We start from the raw sequence: 16,009 nt of genomic DNA on the forward strand, positions 1-16,009 counted from the left end.
AGAAAAAACATTTTAAAACAACGAACACTGAAAAGCAACATGAAATGAACAGGCTTTTCAGATAAACTGAAAACTTTTTAACAAAAACTGAAGCTAAACAAGGAATAACTAACTTACTGAAAATATAACTTCTATATATATAGAATTGTTTTAAAGAAATATATTCACTGACATATATGCTTCTTGACTAGAATGTTTTCACGAGTAGAGTATTTTTATCAGAAAAATGTAGATATTAAAGATTCATAATTAAGACAATGTAAGAGTGTTTTTGATAAAAAAAAAATCAACCATTGAATCTTTCTCAATTGAAAAAAAAAGGCAACTTAAAAAAAAAAAAAATATATTAGACATCCGACTGTTTTCATATTCTAACAATATTTAATTATTATGTAATAAGGTTATATTTTGAAAGATATGTATGTTGATGCCAGGCTTCAATTAAAACCCAAATAAATGTGGATAGTGTCCACATGTGGACACAGATGATGCCCCCACTTGCATATCATATAGTTATATAGGGACATAACTGAAAAACAATTAAAGTGACGCTACCCAAATTCAACTTGAATCTGTGTTTTATCAGTGGAAGTCAAAATTAAACATTGCATTGCATAAAGCATTGATTGTAGTTGATTCAACTATAATCATGGACAAAGGAAGATAACTCCAATTTTAAAAATTACTTGATATTTAGAAGAAAATAAAAATTTTGCAATTTTTCCATTTTTTTAGGGCATTACTCTAGAACAGTTAAAGTGACGCGACCGAAATTCAACCCTGATCTGTGTTTTGTGGTTATAAGCATTGTATATAAGTTTCATAACATTTGGTTGATGCAAACTAAAGTTAGAGAATTGAAATGATAAATTCAGCAATTTTCCATTTGTAAAGGAGCATAACTCTAGAACGGTTAAAGTGACGCCACCAAAATTTAAACTTGATCTGTGTTTTGTGGTAATAAGCATTGTGTATAAGTTTCATAACATTTGGTTGAGGCAAACTAAAGTTAGAGAACGGAAACCAATTTTGGGACGTACGTACGGACGGACAAGGGTAAAACTTAATGCCCCCTCCGCTACGGCGGGGGCATAAAAATCTTTAGACTGTAGGGTGAAATTCAGGGTGAAATCTATAGCACCCCTTTCAAGGTAAATGGTCCGTATTGAAATGTTTTGACTGCACAAAAAAAAAATTGGCAGCATAGCTCCTAAGGACATGTTTTCATTCAATTCCAAAGGCCACACAATTTGGGTATATTTAATATTGTAAGAGAGAGAATAATTGCAATGAGTGGGGCAGACTCCCCCCCCCCCCCCCCCCCCCCCCCCCCCCCCCCTTATCCTAGAGGAGCATACTCATTGCAATAGAAGATAGATTTAATATAGAGAAAGTATATTTATTTTTCAAGCTAACAATTCATTTTTTCTCTACATCTTTGTGCAGTTTGTGTTGCTTCTTATTGATTTTGCATTGTCTATCCATTAATATTTTAAATGCGCCCTTCCTCCGTACAGGTGTGTTTACGGGTAACCATAAAGTCATGGAGGAGTGGTTTCATCTTTGTTGTATTCACAACGATTTATAGAAAATATGGCATACTTCAGGCTGCTGTCGAATTGTTTAACCACTGATATTGGTTCCATAAAGTCAGGCTCAAAAGATTCTCTACCCGATTTGTTTGAGACAGAAACGTTATTGTGTTGGTTTTATGAATATCTGCTGCATCATCGTCAATGATATCATTGACATCATTCCTTGTGCAACTCTGCCTGAATCTGTATAAACAGTTTACTATTAAACGTTTTTGTTTGTTATTTGTCTTAAAATTGACAGAAGACGACAGCATAAAGTACTCCTCCATGACTTCATGGATACCTGTAAACAATCTCCATGTGCTTTATCATTAAAAGTCCCATGAACGCTTGGTAGGAAGGTAAGAAAAACAGAACTTGAAATGTGTAATCGACCTAGACTTTAAATCAATTCCAGAAACGACCTGAAGTTCTGGATCGCAACAATAGAAGTATTAAAAATAATTTCTTCAAATTAAAAGCAATAAAATTTTCACAGTCGGACAGATTTTCAAAGGTCGGTCGGTAAACTGCAAACAAACAATATTTTAATTTAAGCCTTAGCAGTTCATTTTAAACTGATCTAATCACAAACTAATACATGTAAACTAAGCAAAAGTTTCAAAGTAAATAGACCATGACTGAGAGGGTGGGGCCACATATTCTCCATGGAAATGAGATGCGCTAATGCTTATACAACTGAACACCCTACCACTAATGGTTCCCCTTGAACTGACCTAATCACAAACTAATACATGTTAACTTAGCAAAATTTTCAAAGTCTATAGACCATGACTAAAGGGGCGGAGCCAAATAATCTCCATGGAAATGAGATATGCCAATGCTTATACAACTGCCAGTGTTCTCCCCAGGCCCTTAAAGGACCGCGATGAATAATTTTTCACCGTGGTGGTATCGTTCTTACCGCGATGTATAATTTTTCTCCGTGGTGCTAAAATTTTCAGTTAAAAAATCGTAAATCGGTAAAGTTTTAAACGACTTGTTAAATCTTTTCCGTGCGGTATAAAATTCCAGGTGAAATTTGACCAGTTCAAACCAGTTCAACACGGATTGTTTACACCACGTGATTGATTTACCTTTGAGAGGTTAACCTTTGTTGATTGGATTTAATCGATGTAATTAACACTTTTTACATGATTCTTTTGTGTTTTAATTTAGAGATCATAACTTTATGATCAAAGATAACTATTTTAAGGCTTCACTCACCACCTGATAGTTGTACACACGTCGGTACATATTTTGTACATTATAAAGTTAGCTCAATACTTATATTATAGTTTTATATGTCTCTGATTAAACCATGGACAAAATTATCTTTAATTATGACATAGTTATTGCATGATATTCAGGTTTCAAACTGTCAACAAGTAATTAAAAGGGGAAGGATCAAATGACCTAGTTAGTTCACGTAGAATATTCAAGATTATTTACAATTAACTGCAATCTATTCTATTTTATAAATAAAATGCATGACTGTACCTTCAAACTGGATATATATATCCATATGATCATAATGAATAACAGAAGTGATCTTGCAATTTTAATCCATAAGCACATGTTAAATCTATTTATATCTACTTCCTGTCATTTAATTGGGAAAATAGGGAGACTTTGTTATTGACATTAAATATGTTACTTATAGATCTATAGACCCAAGATAAATTTATAGATTTAGGAATTCTTTTTAAATGGATCATGACAAATCAAGATTTAGAATTCAGTGCAGTATTAAGTCTGTATCTATGTTTGATTATCACCAAAGACAAGAAAATGTTAATATTTACATGTTCATGAAATCTATAGCAAAATGTTTTAAAATTTATGAAAAATTTCTTTTTATTAAAATTTAAGATAGAAACTGGTTCAAATTATTACACAATTTTGTACCTTTAGTTCTTGTTAATTTTATATCTCCCTTATGACAGGAATCCTTTCACATACAACAACTTTCTTTCTAAGGTTTTTAAATTGAACATTTTTGTTCTCTTTTGAATCTGGGAACAGTATATCTAACAATATATATGTTCCTGTTTGAATGATATTTTATTTTTATTGATCATGGATTTTATAAAAGATTTAATTACTTTAAATTTAGATGAATATTATCTAATGAATCATGTTTTATTTATTTTTAAAAAATATAAAGTATACAAACTGTTTATTGATCTTTTTAACCAATAATATTCTGACATAACACAGTACCACAGTATTAAAACTAAACAAGAGACATAAAAACTGCAGTAACTAGAAATATAGCAACGTCACGCGACACAACTGATTGTATGAATCATTTTACCAAGCTGTTCACACGCGTTACCCTGGTGCTATCCAAAAATCCTGGGAAGAACACTGACTGCATACCAAATATCATTGACCTACCACTAGTGGTTCCCCATAAATTTACCTAATCACAAACTAATACATGTAAACTATGAAAAGTTTCAAAGTCAATAGACCTTGACTGAGGGGGCGGGCCAAATAATCTCTTTGGTAATGAGATGTGCCAATGCTAATACAACTGCATACCAAATATCATTGACCTACCACTAGTGGTTCACCATGAACTAGACCTTATCACAAACTAAAACATTGTTGATGGCGGCGGCGGCGCCGGAAACAGCATACCTATGTCTCGCTTTTTGACTCCATCAAGACGAGACAAAAAACAGAAAAATATATACAGTATACACTTAATACATACTATGGCAGGTGCTTGTGCTCTACCATTGTTAATCCAAGAGTAATTTTACTTTCACATTATACAAATTACCTATTACTTGTTACTGAATTGTTTTCTCAATTATATCCTGGTTGGCTGATGATCAAAAAATTCAAATGGATTTTAAGTTGGCTATAATTTATGTTAAATGTAAAAGTAACAACCAAAGAATGTTCTCTCTTACTATTTAGTGAAGCACTTAGTAACAATCTGATTCAGATGAATATATACCTTCTAATAGTTGTATTTTTAGAATAAAATTTATGCAGCTTTCAATACATTCTATCATCCCAGATATACTAATCTGACAATAGTTTTTTTTCATGGTAGAATACTGTGGATTCATTAATATTCGTTGGATACCAATTTTCACAAATTTCATGGGTAATGGCAAACCATGATTTTAAATGATCATTGTAATAAAAAAAATTCTATAGGCTTGAATTGAGACTTTGGCAAAAGCTCAAAATCAAATATCCACAATCCACCAAAACTAGTATCCATGAAAATAAACAAATATACAGTAGCTGTAAATGACCTTAAATGAGCTGTAAAGACCTGTCTATTGTTGTCCAATAAAAGTTTTGAATGGGTGGACTACCTTCTATTGCAGTCCTACCTGGTAGAATAGTCTAAATAATCCGTGAAATGTGTGTGAGGACTAGTAGTCTTACCTGGTAGGGTAGTCCAAAACAGCCAGGAAAGGACTGTGAAGATGGTCTACTGTAATCTTCAGCTGCATTTCCATCATCATAGGAGTCAGCACTGTAAAAGTTTAATACAAGTAGATGATATATCATGTTAAACAAAATATGTCAACTCACAGCTACCTTGAGGTCAAATTCAATGAGGTTTGGAAGTCTCAATCTACAGATCACACCATCCACAAAATTAAAACTGATTGCACCATAGTCTTCTGCGACTCAAACCCTTAAATGTATGGTCCATCACCCATATTTTTATTTAAATGCCTATTTCCCTTCTCCCCACACTAACACTAACAAGTGGTTAATTCAAAAATAGCCCTTTATATAAAATAAAGCTAGATGTTATATCTAAAAAGCAAGTGAATTATGGATACATAAGTAGATACAGGTAATCAAAGAGCTTAAAAGCTCTGAGGGAAAAGACGGCAAATGTTTCTATTTTTTTATGTATCTTTTGATAGTCTTCATACAAAGAATGAGCAAAAACACATAGAAAGATTGATAATATTGAAATTAATTGTTGGTAAATCAAAGCATTGCATGTTTGAATCATCTAGAGCAAACATAATTATGTTTTTAAATAAACAAATACCGATTTCTAAATCATACACGATCTCTGTGAATGATTTTAATAATGAGGAAAGGATATCCCTGCTTCTACCTAGTGTGGAATTCCAACCATGACGTCACTAGGTTGGATATATTTAGAATATTTCGTAATACTGATTTTTCTGGATTGTAAAAGAAACGTAAATAATGTTAAGGAGAGCTCAAGATACGATAATTTCATGAGATACAGAAGGCAAATGTGTTAAATGTGTTAAAAAGTGTTTAAAGTCAATCTGTTCATTTGTGTGTCTCCTTCTCTTTAATTCAGTATGAAATTTTGAGGTATTTTCCGCAACTATAAAAACAAAATGAGTGACGTGAGGGGCTTGGAAGTCTGGCCAGCCACATAAGGAATTGACGTCTTTCCCAAAAACTGTGAGCTATTGTTCACTTATGATACCCTGCTTTAAGAATTTGGTAAACAGGAAGTTGATTAACGATAAATCTGAAAACATATCACACAGTAAAGAATGTTCACATGAAGTGTGAGAACAAATTTCAGAAAGCTCTTTTTTGTAGATCTCTAAAAAATGTGACAAATATTTTATGACAATAATGTGTTTGAAAATACAAGTATTCTGTTGACAGGAAGTTGATGACCCATGAATCTGAAAACGCATCATATGGTATAGCATGTTCTCTCGAAGCCTGATAACAAATTTAAAGAAGCTCTTATTTGAGGTTCCCTAGAAAATGTGATGAAAATTTCATACATTGCCATTATGTGTCAGTCTTCATGCTAAACTTTTGAATCTACAGGCCCGAAGCTGAATTTTACTAAAATTTTAGTTAGATTTTATTGGTCTGTAGATATGATTTTTACAGGCCCGACAGCATTTTTACAAGCCTGGGCTGGTGGGCCTGAGGTTGAGTGCGAAGACTGATGTGTGTTAGAATGTATGTATGTATTCAGTAAACAGGATATTGATGTGTGATGAATTAAAAAAGACATCACATGATAAAGCATGCTCACATGAGGCCTGATAACAAATTTCAGGAATTTCATATTGTAGATCTCACATCTGAGCTTAATATAAATAAAATATGGCATCTAATAAAATACACAAAGGAAAAATCTTTGAGAATCAATTTGGTAAACTGCAATAAATATATGCCAAACATAACTTTAAGGAAATTTTTAGCAGAGTTAAAAACTTATTTGTCAAAAATGTGCATTGTTTGATGTACACTCAGGACTATGACTGGAAGTGAAAGGAAACACCATGACTGGTTAGCATAAAACAAAGTTCCTTTGAAAGAATATGCAGTTATTCTTCGACGTCACTACATAATTTCAATTTGTTTCATTAACAATAAACTGTGTAAGTCCTTTTTATTTCTAAAAATTGCATAACAACTGAAAATAACTAATGAAAAGAGTGTCAAGACATCACTTTTGAGTTTACGGAAAGCACGCTGGACAGGAAGGCGACTTCTTTGTTCTAGTCGCCCAATGGTGTGAGACCTGCTATGGCAAAAATGTCTTAATGTTCAGACAGAAACTTCTTTTCTAGAAAGGTAAATGAGTTGGTAATTGTCAGAAGATTAAAAAGAAAGAAACAATTCGACTATATTACTTACTCTGTGCAGCCAGCATTATAATCTGGATAAACTGCTCCAACTCTGAGTACAACACTCATCGTGACGGGCCAAAATCTTGCCAATGATCAGGTGATGGATTTTTCCATGAATAAAGCTGCATTGCATACAATAATAAAACAACTGAAAAGATAAAATATTGCTCGTTTAAAAAAGGTGAATGAATCAAATGAACCAGGGACCAAAAGGAGCCTAATCCCTATATTTTTGCACCTCGGATAAATAATGACGTTGTGATTGGTTTAACTAACCCTCTATGAATCTGTACGGGCTCAGTAGCAAACCATATATCTTACAGTATTAGACGTCAAGGGACAATATGTGTCATCAGCAATTTTCCTAGGATTTTTTTTAAAGTGCTGTGGTTAGTCCTCGATATTAGACAGACTCACCTTTCGTGTCGTGTCGCAATTCATTGTCACATTTGTATTGCCATGTTGGTGATATTAAAATAAAAAGAAATCTATTTTCATACATATGCATTTACATAAATGGACACAGGTTGCACTTAAAGTATTGAAAATTTAAATGCATAAATAACTGAAATGTACATTTGTAATTATTTTTTTTAATACTCCCGCCCCCTTTTTTTTAAAGTGTAAGTATGTAGCACAGTAGTTTGAACTATTTACCCTTTTAGTTACGTACACATATATTCGTGCATTTCATTTAAATACAACTTCATAATTTTACTGATAAACAATTGAAACTTTAAGGATTAACTTAAACAAGCATTATGAGAGTATTGCATGGCAAAACGTAGTCCACTACGGGTTAAAAATTCATTGTATAGGAACAAAATGCTAACTAACTTGATCTATAACTTGTCATGGTGTTAACTACATAACAATTATCAAGTCAATATCTTCAAGCATGACGAAAAAAAGTGAGGAAAACTGATTATTTGAGAGAATTTTCTAAGTCCAAGAACCATAACTCTGCACAAAATCATCATACCGGAACAAAATTTGAACTTGATCTGTAACTTGTCATGATTAAACAATACATCAAATATCAAATCAATATCTTCAAGCATTACAAAAAAAAAAGTGGAAAACTGATTATTTGAGTGAATTTTCTAAGTTCAAGGACCACAACTCTGCACAAAATCGTAACTTGATCTGTAACTTGTCATGATTAAACACTACACCAAATATCAAATTAATATCTTCAAGCACGAAGAAAAAAGTGTGGAAAACTGATGTGCCGGACTGACGGATGGACAGACAGACAGACGGAGTGCAAACCTAAAGTCCCCTTCGACTTCTGACTAATATATAATAAAATGCTCCGCAGGGCGCAGCTTGATACGACCGCAGAGGTCGAACCCTGAACAGTTGGGGCAAGTATGGACACAACATTCAAGCTTGATACAGCTCTGAATTTGGATTGTGATTAAATATTTGACACAGCATAGGTTTCTGACACAGAATGAATGTGGTCTAAGAACTTAAAAATTTTAAATTGGACATTCACCTATTATGGTCCAATATCCAAAATCTAAATACATGGTTAGACTCAGCATATCAAAGAACCCCAAGAATTCAATTTTTGATGAAATCAAACAAAGTTTAATTTTGGACCCTTTTGACCTCAATGTGGACAAAGTTGATAACGGGGCCCAAAAATCTAAATACATGGTTAGATTTAGCATATCAAAGAACCCCATACATGTATATTTAATTTTTGTTGAAATCAAACAAAGTTTAATTTTGGACCCCGATTTGGACCAACTTGAAAACTGGGCCCATAATCAAAAATCTAAATACATGTTTAGATTCAGCATATCAAAGAACCCTAAGAATTAAATTTTTGTTAAAATCAAACTTAAGTTTAATTTTGGACCCTTTGGACCTTAATGTAGACCAATTTGAAAACGGAACCAAAAATTAAGAATCTAAATACACGGTTAGATTCGGCATATCAAAGAACCCCAATAATTCAATTTTTGATGAAATCAAACAAAGTTTAATTTTGGACCCTTTGGACCTCAATGTGGACCAATTTAAAAACGGGGCCCAAAATCCAAAAACTTATTACACGGTTAGATTCAGCATATTAAAGAACCCCAAGAATTCAAGAATAAAACCCCATTGATATTGGTCAAGAAATAAGCAATTTATTCGAAGTATCTTCTTTTGCACAATACTGTGCAATTGAATATTTCTTGCTATTGCTCAATACTGCACAATTGACAATTTCTTGCTATTGCGCAATATTGTGCTATTGGATATTTCTTGCTATTGTTCAATACTGTGCAATTGAAGATTTCTTGCTATTGCACAATACTGTGCAATTGAAGATTTCTTGCTATTGTGCAATACTGTGCAATTGAAAATTTCTTGCTATTGCACAATACTTATTATATAATAATTTACACATCCTGTTTGGTGTGTATCTCCTACTATATCATTATTATTTGCTTTTAAATATAAATCAGAAATAACCAACTTAAAATTGAAAATTTTAAAAGAAAAAAATAAAATGCTCCGCAGGGCGCAGCTTGATACGACCGCAGAGGTCGAACCCTGAACAGTTGGGGCAAGTATGGACACAACATTCAAGCTTGATACAGCTCTGAATTTGGATTGTGATTAAATATTTGACACAGCATAGGTTTCTGACACAGAATGAATGTGGTCTAAGAACTTAAAAATTTTAAATTGGACATTCACCTATTATGGTCCAATATCCAAAATCTAAATACATGGTTAGATTCAGCATATCAAAGAACCCCAAGAATTCAATTTTTGATGAAATCAAACAAAGTTTAATTTTGGAGACTTTTGACCTCAATGTGGACAAAGTTGATAACGGGGCCCAAAAATCAAAAATCTAAGTACATGGTTAGATTCAGCATATCAAAGAACCCCATATATTCAATTTTTGTTGAAATCAAACAAAGTTTAATTTTGGACCCTGATTTGGACCAACTTGAAAACTGGGCCCATAATCAAAAATCTAAATACATGTTTAGATTCAGCGTATCAAAGAACCCTAAAAATTCAATTTTTGTTAAAATCAAACTAAGTTTAATTTTGGACCCTTTGGACCTTAATGTAGACCAATTTGAAAACGGAACCAAAAATTAAGAATCTAAATACACGGTTAGATTCGGCATATCAAAGAACCCCAATAATTCAATTTTTGATGAAATCAAACAAAGTTAAATTTTGGACCCTTTGGACCTCAATGTGGACCAATTTAAAAATGGGGCCCAAAATCCAAAACTTAATACACGGTTGGATTCAGCATATCAAAGAACCCCAAGAATTCAAGAATAAAACCCCATTGAAATTGATCAAGAAATAAGCAATTTATACGAAGTATCTTCTTTTGCACAATACTGTGCAATTGAATATTTCTTGCTATTGCGCAATACTGTACAATTGACAATTTCTTGCTATTGCGCAATATTGTGCTATTGGATATTTCTTGCTATTGCGCAATACTCTGCAATTGAAGATTTCTTGCTATTGCGCAATACTGTGCAATTGAAGATTTCTTGCTATTGTGCAATACTGTGCAATTGAAAATTTCTTGCTATTGCACAATACTTATTATATAATAATTTACACATCCTGTTTGGTGTGTATCTCCTACCATATCATTATTATTTGCTTTTAAATATAAATCAGAAATAACCAACTCAAAATTGAAAATTTTAAAAGAAAAAAATAAAATGCTCCGCAGGGCGCAGCTTGATACGACCGCAGAGGTCGAACCCTGAACAGTTGGGGCAAGTATGGACACAACATTCAAGCTTGATACAGCTCTGAATTTGGATTGTGATTAAATATTTGACACAGCATAGGTTTCTGACACAGAATGAATGTGGTCTAAGAACTTAAAAATTTTAAATTGGACATTCACCTATTATGGTCCAATATCCAAAATCTAAATACATGGTTAGATTCAGCATATCAAAGAACCCCAAGAATTCAATTTTTGATGAAATCAAACAAAGTTTAATTTTGGAGACTTTTGACCTCAATGTGGACAAAGTTGATAACGGGGCCCAAAAATCAAAAATCTAAGTACATGGTTAGATTCAGCATATCAAAGAACCCCATATATTCAATTTTGTTGAAATCAAACAAAGTTTAATTTTGGACCCTGATTTGGACCAACTTGAAAACTGGGCCCATAATCAAAAATCTAAATACATGTTTAGATTCAGCGTATCAAAGAACCCTAAAAATTCAATTTTTGTTAAAATCAAACTAAGTTTAATTTTGGACCCTTTGGACCTTAATGTAGACCAATTTGAAAACGGAACCAAAAATTAAGAATCTAAATACACGGTTAGATTCGGCATATCAAAGAACCCCAATAATTCAATTTTTGATGAAATCAAACAAAGTTAAATTTTGGACCCTTTGGACCTCAATGTGGACCAATTTAAAAATGGGGCCCAAAATCCAAAACTTAATACACGGTTGGATTCAGCATATCAAAGAACCCCAAGAATTCAAGAATAAAACCCCATTGAAATTGATCAAGAAATAAGCAATTTATACGAAGTATCTTCTTTTGCACAATACTGTGCAATTGAATATTTCTTGCTATTGCGCAATACTGTACAATTGACAATTTCTTGCTATTGCGCAATATTGTGCTATTGGATATTTCTTGCTATTGCGCAATACTCTGCAATTGAAGATTTCTTGCTATTGCGCAATACTGTGCAATTGAAGATTTCTTGCTATTGTGCAATACTGTGCAATTGAAAATTTCTTGCTATTGCACAATACTTATCATATAATAATTTACACATCCTGTTTGGTGTGTATCTCCTACCATATCATTATTATTTGCTTTTAAATATAAATCAGAAATAACCAACTTAAAATGGAAAATTTTAAAAGAAAAAAAAAAGGAAAAAAAAAAAAAAGAAAAAAAAAAAGCCCCCCCCCAAATTTTTTGAACCCCCTTATGATTCATCACCCCAAACTCAATCCCAGCCTTCCCTTTGTGGTATGGTACCTTGCAGTACAATTTCAGAGAGATCCATACACTTGAACACAAGTTATTGTCTGGAAACTAGAAAAATGCTTATTTTTGGCCCCCAATTCCTAAACGTTTCGGGCAATTACCCCCAAACTCAATTCCAGCTTTCCCTTTGTGATATGGAACCTTGTAGTACAATTTCAGAAATATCCAAACACTTACACACAAGTTATTGTCATGAAACTAGAAAAATGCTTGTTTTTTGCCCCTTTTTTGGCCCCTAATTCCTAAAATTTTGAGGCAATTACCCCCAAAATCAATTAAAGCCTTCCCTTTGTGATATGGAACCTTGTGGTACAATGTCAGAGAGATCCATACACTTACACACAAGTTATTGTCTGGAAGTTACAAAAATGCTTATTTTTGGCCCCTTTTTGGCCCCTAATTCCTTAACTGTTGGTACCATAACCCCCAAAATCAATCCCAACCTTCCTTTCGTGGTATTGAACCTTATGGTAAAATTTCATGGAGATCCATTCACTTAAACTAAAGTTAGAGTGCGAAAACCAATGTGTCTTCGGACGACGCCAGACGACGACGACGACGCCAACGTCATACCAATATACGACCAAAAAATTTTTAATTTTTGCGGTCGTATAAAAAGGAAAAAAAGGAAAAAAAAAGGAAAAAAAAAAAAATCCCCCCCCCAAAATTTTTTGAACCCCCTTATGATTCATCACCCCCAAACTCAATCCCAGCCTTCCCTTTGTGGTATGGTACCTTGCAGTACAATTTCAGAGAGATGCATACACTTGAACACAAGTTATTGTCTGGAAACTAGAAAAATGTGTTTTTTGGCCCCTTTTTGGCCCCCAATTCCTAAACGTTTCGGGCAATTACCCCCAAACTCAATTCCAGCTTTCCCTTTGTGAAATGGAACCTTGTAGTACAATTTTAAAAATATCCAAACACTTACACTCAAGTTATTGTCACGAAACTAGAAAAATGCTTGTTTGTTGCCCCTAATTCCTAAAATTTTGAGGCAATTACCCCCAAAATCAATCCCAGCATTCCCTGTGTGATATGGAACCTTGTGGTACAATTTCAGAGAGATCCATACACTTGAACACAAGTTATTGTCTGGAAACTAGAAAAATGCTTATTTTTTGCCCCTTTTTGGCCCCTTATTCCTAAACGTTTCGGGCAAATACCCCCAAACTCAATTCCAGCTTTCCCTTTGTGATATGGAACCTTGTAGTACAATTTCAGAAAGATCCATACACTTTCACACAAGTTATTGTCATGAAACTAGAAAAATGCTTGTTTTTTGCCCCTTTTTTGGCCCGTAATTCCTAATATTTTGAGGCAATTACCCCCAAAATCAATCCCAGCATTCCCTTTGTGATATGGAACCTTGTGGTACAATGTCACAGAGATCCATACACTAACACACAAGTTATGTCTGGAAGTTACAGAAATGCTTATTTTTGGCCCCTAATTCCTTAACTGTTGGTACCATAACCCCCAAAATCAATCCCAACCTTCCTTTTGTGGTATTGAACCTTATGGTAAAATTTCATAGAGATCCATTCACTTAAACTAAAGTTAGAGTGCGAAAACCAATGTGTCTTCGGACGACAACGACGCCAACGTCATACCAATATACGACCGCAAAAATTTTTGCGGTCGTATAATAAAATAGCTGGTCAAACATAGTTTATATTTTAATTAATTTTCTTCGTCCGCCATTTAAATATTTGTATGAACTACAGATCGGAGGCGGGATTTATCGGAAGTGGACCAGCTATGACCAGAATCAGTATTCTTACGATAATAACTACGGATGAACGAATTGCATAGCTGACTGAAGAATACTGATCCCAATAGGAAAAAATATGCATTTCACACGCATAATCAGACTTTTGTTTAGATCTACTTGCTTAATGTATATATTTCCATGTATATGCATTGTTTTGATTTATTGATTAAAGTTGCTTAACTTTGTTAAATTTATATATTTTGTTAATGACGAATTTCATAAACATGATAAACAGAAAAGTTTTTTTTTTTGAAACATTATCGATTTTTCATACTAATCAAAACTATATCAGCTATATTCTTAAATTTATTTTAATTTTATATAGATAACAACAGTTCGAAATCCGTCATATATTCACACCCAACCCAATGTCTGGACTGACTGAATAGTATAAATAGAAAATATAAACAAACAGCTGATTTTTTACATAATCAGTGTTTATGTTCATCCCATGCATCGTAAAATCATAACTCAAACGATCGCCTGGTTCCCTATTAAATTGTCTAGTTTTTAAATTGGTAGAGGTACAAATCCATATTGTACAAATTCCTTATCTATAGAGAAAAAACGGATGGCCGCCATACCATGCTAAAACCCCCAGTAGGAAATGTCACATGGGAAACATTTATGACAAATTCAGTGGCGAAAACATTCCTCATTCATTTCTCATTCATGCGTACACTACATCTTCAGCAACTCTTAAATATACATGTATCTCAATCTTCTATTGATGACAATCCAATTATAAACAAAACTACTGCATGAGGTTAATGCAAATTTAGAACGCAGCCATTAAATCCGCTAAAGGTAAAGTTATCTTCCTTGTGGAGATTGTTATGGGAAAATATTCTCAAAGTTAGCGATTGTAAGTTGGTTTCCTAAAGGATAATTGCAAATGTTTTCAGACAAATAATTTTGTAAGTACAGATTTTGATATAAACAGATTTCGCAATATGTCAAATGTAAAAGAATCTGCACACAAAAACAAGACGAAAATTGCAACCATTTCAATCTTCATACGAAAACCACAGGCTCACCAGCCCAGGCTTGTAAATTTGCTGTCATGTCTGTAAAAATCATCTCTACAGGCATTAGAATCTAATTAATTTTTTTTTATAAAATTCAGCTATAGACGACATTCTAATTCATGCATTTTCCCGTACATTTCCTACTTAACAATGCTCATGTTATTACGCCACAGTTAGAATTGTTCTCGGGTCAAATAGTGTAACCAGAGATATAATAGCCATAGATAAAGTACTCAGAATATGTTCCACTAAGCCCAATGTAGTTTCCTTTGAAATATTAAAAGCACGGCACTGCGCATAGTGGCCTGTGATGTAGATGATATTTGCCGACATCCTCCCAATAGACCAATTACTTATCATAATTATATTTATCAGCCAATAATTAATGTGCGTTACCTGTCTCAAGTAAAAATATGCCAGGAGGCGGAAGCAATAAGAAGCGTCTGATTGTAAAAGTTGTTAGGATTGTAATTTTTTTGGAGAAAATTGGTCAACAAATGAGAAGGTTATGCGGTTGTTGAAATAATAAAATAAGAGAATCATGGAAAATGGACTTAACAGGTATATAAAATTAAATTGTCATAGCACTTGCATTGGTTGCACTCGGGAAATAAGACCTGTATGATTGACAAGAGGAGACATATCGTTTACTGATGGTATGCATGGTTAAGAGGTCGAACCAAGTCCAATTTTTCTATGGCGATTTAAAGAAAAAAGTTTTTATTGAGATTCTAAATAGTGAAATCCTATTTTATGCCATATCGAGTAGTCTTGTATAAATACAAAGAGACAAGGAGTAAAGTGTCATTTGTATGTATGTATCTCCTTCTTTTTTCTTTCTCGCATTGCTTTATAAAATTTTCAACTTTCAGGAACTTCCATGTAAATGATGTACATGAAGATTACACTAACTACCGAAGAATGACATATTACTCTCCCTGTTTACAATTTATTAGATATTAATCGACGACAATTGCCAATAA

General features: G+C 33.2%; 1 protein-coding gene across 2 annotated transcripts in view; it reads right to left on the reverse strand.

The window, feature by feature from the left end:
- The window catches only part of LOC127710185 (inactive histone-lysine N-methyltransferase 2E-like), a 64,192-nt gene that overhangs the window by 46,393 nt on the left and 1,790 nt on the right, over positions 1 to 16,009 (reverse strand). For both annotated transcript variants that reach the window (XM_052215952.1, XM_052215951.1), the window contains exons 2-3: positions 7,212 to 7,352; positions 4,989 to 5,079 (exon numbers count right to left, since the gene is read on the reverse strand). In XM_052215952.1, the coding sequence (XP_052071912.1) occupies positions 4,989 to 5,079; positions 7,212 to 7,270 (150 nt within the window). In that variant the 5' untranslated portion in view covers positions 7,271 to 7,352. The remainder of the gene's footprint in view (positions 1 to 4,988; positions 5,080 to 7,211; positions 7,353 to 16,009) is intronic.

Source organism: Mytilus californianus, unplaced genomic scaffold (assembly GCF_021869535.1).
Source record: "Mytilus californianus isolate M0D057914Y unplaced genomic scaffold, xbMytCali1.0.p SCAF_1, whole genome shotgun sequence".
NCBI lineage: Eukaryota > Metazoa > Mollusca > Bivalvia > Mytilida > Mytilidae > Mytilus > Mytilus californianus.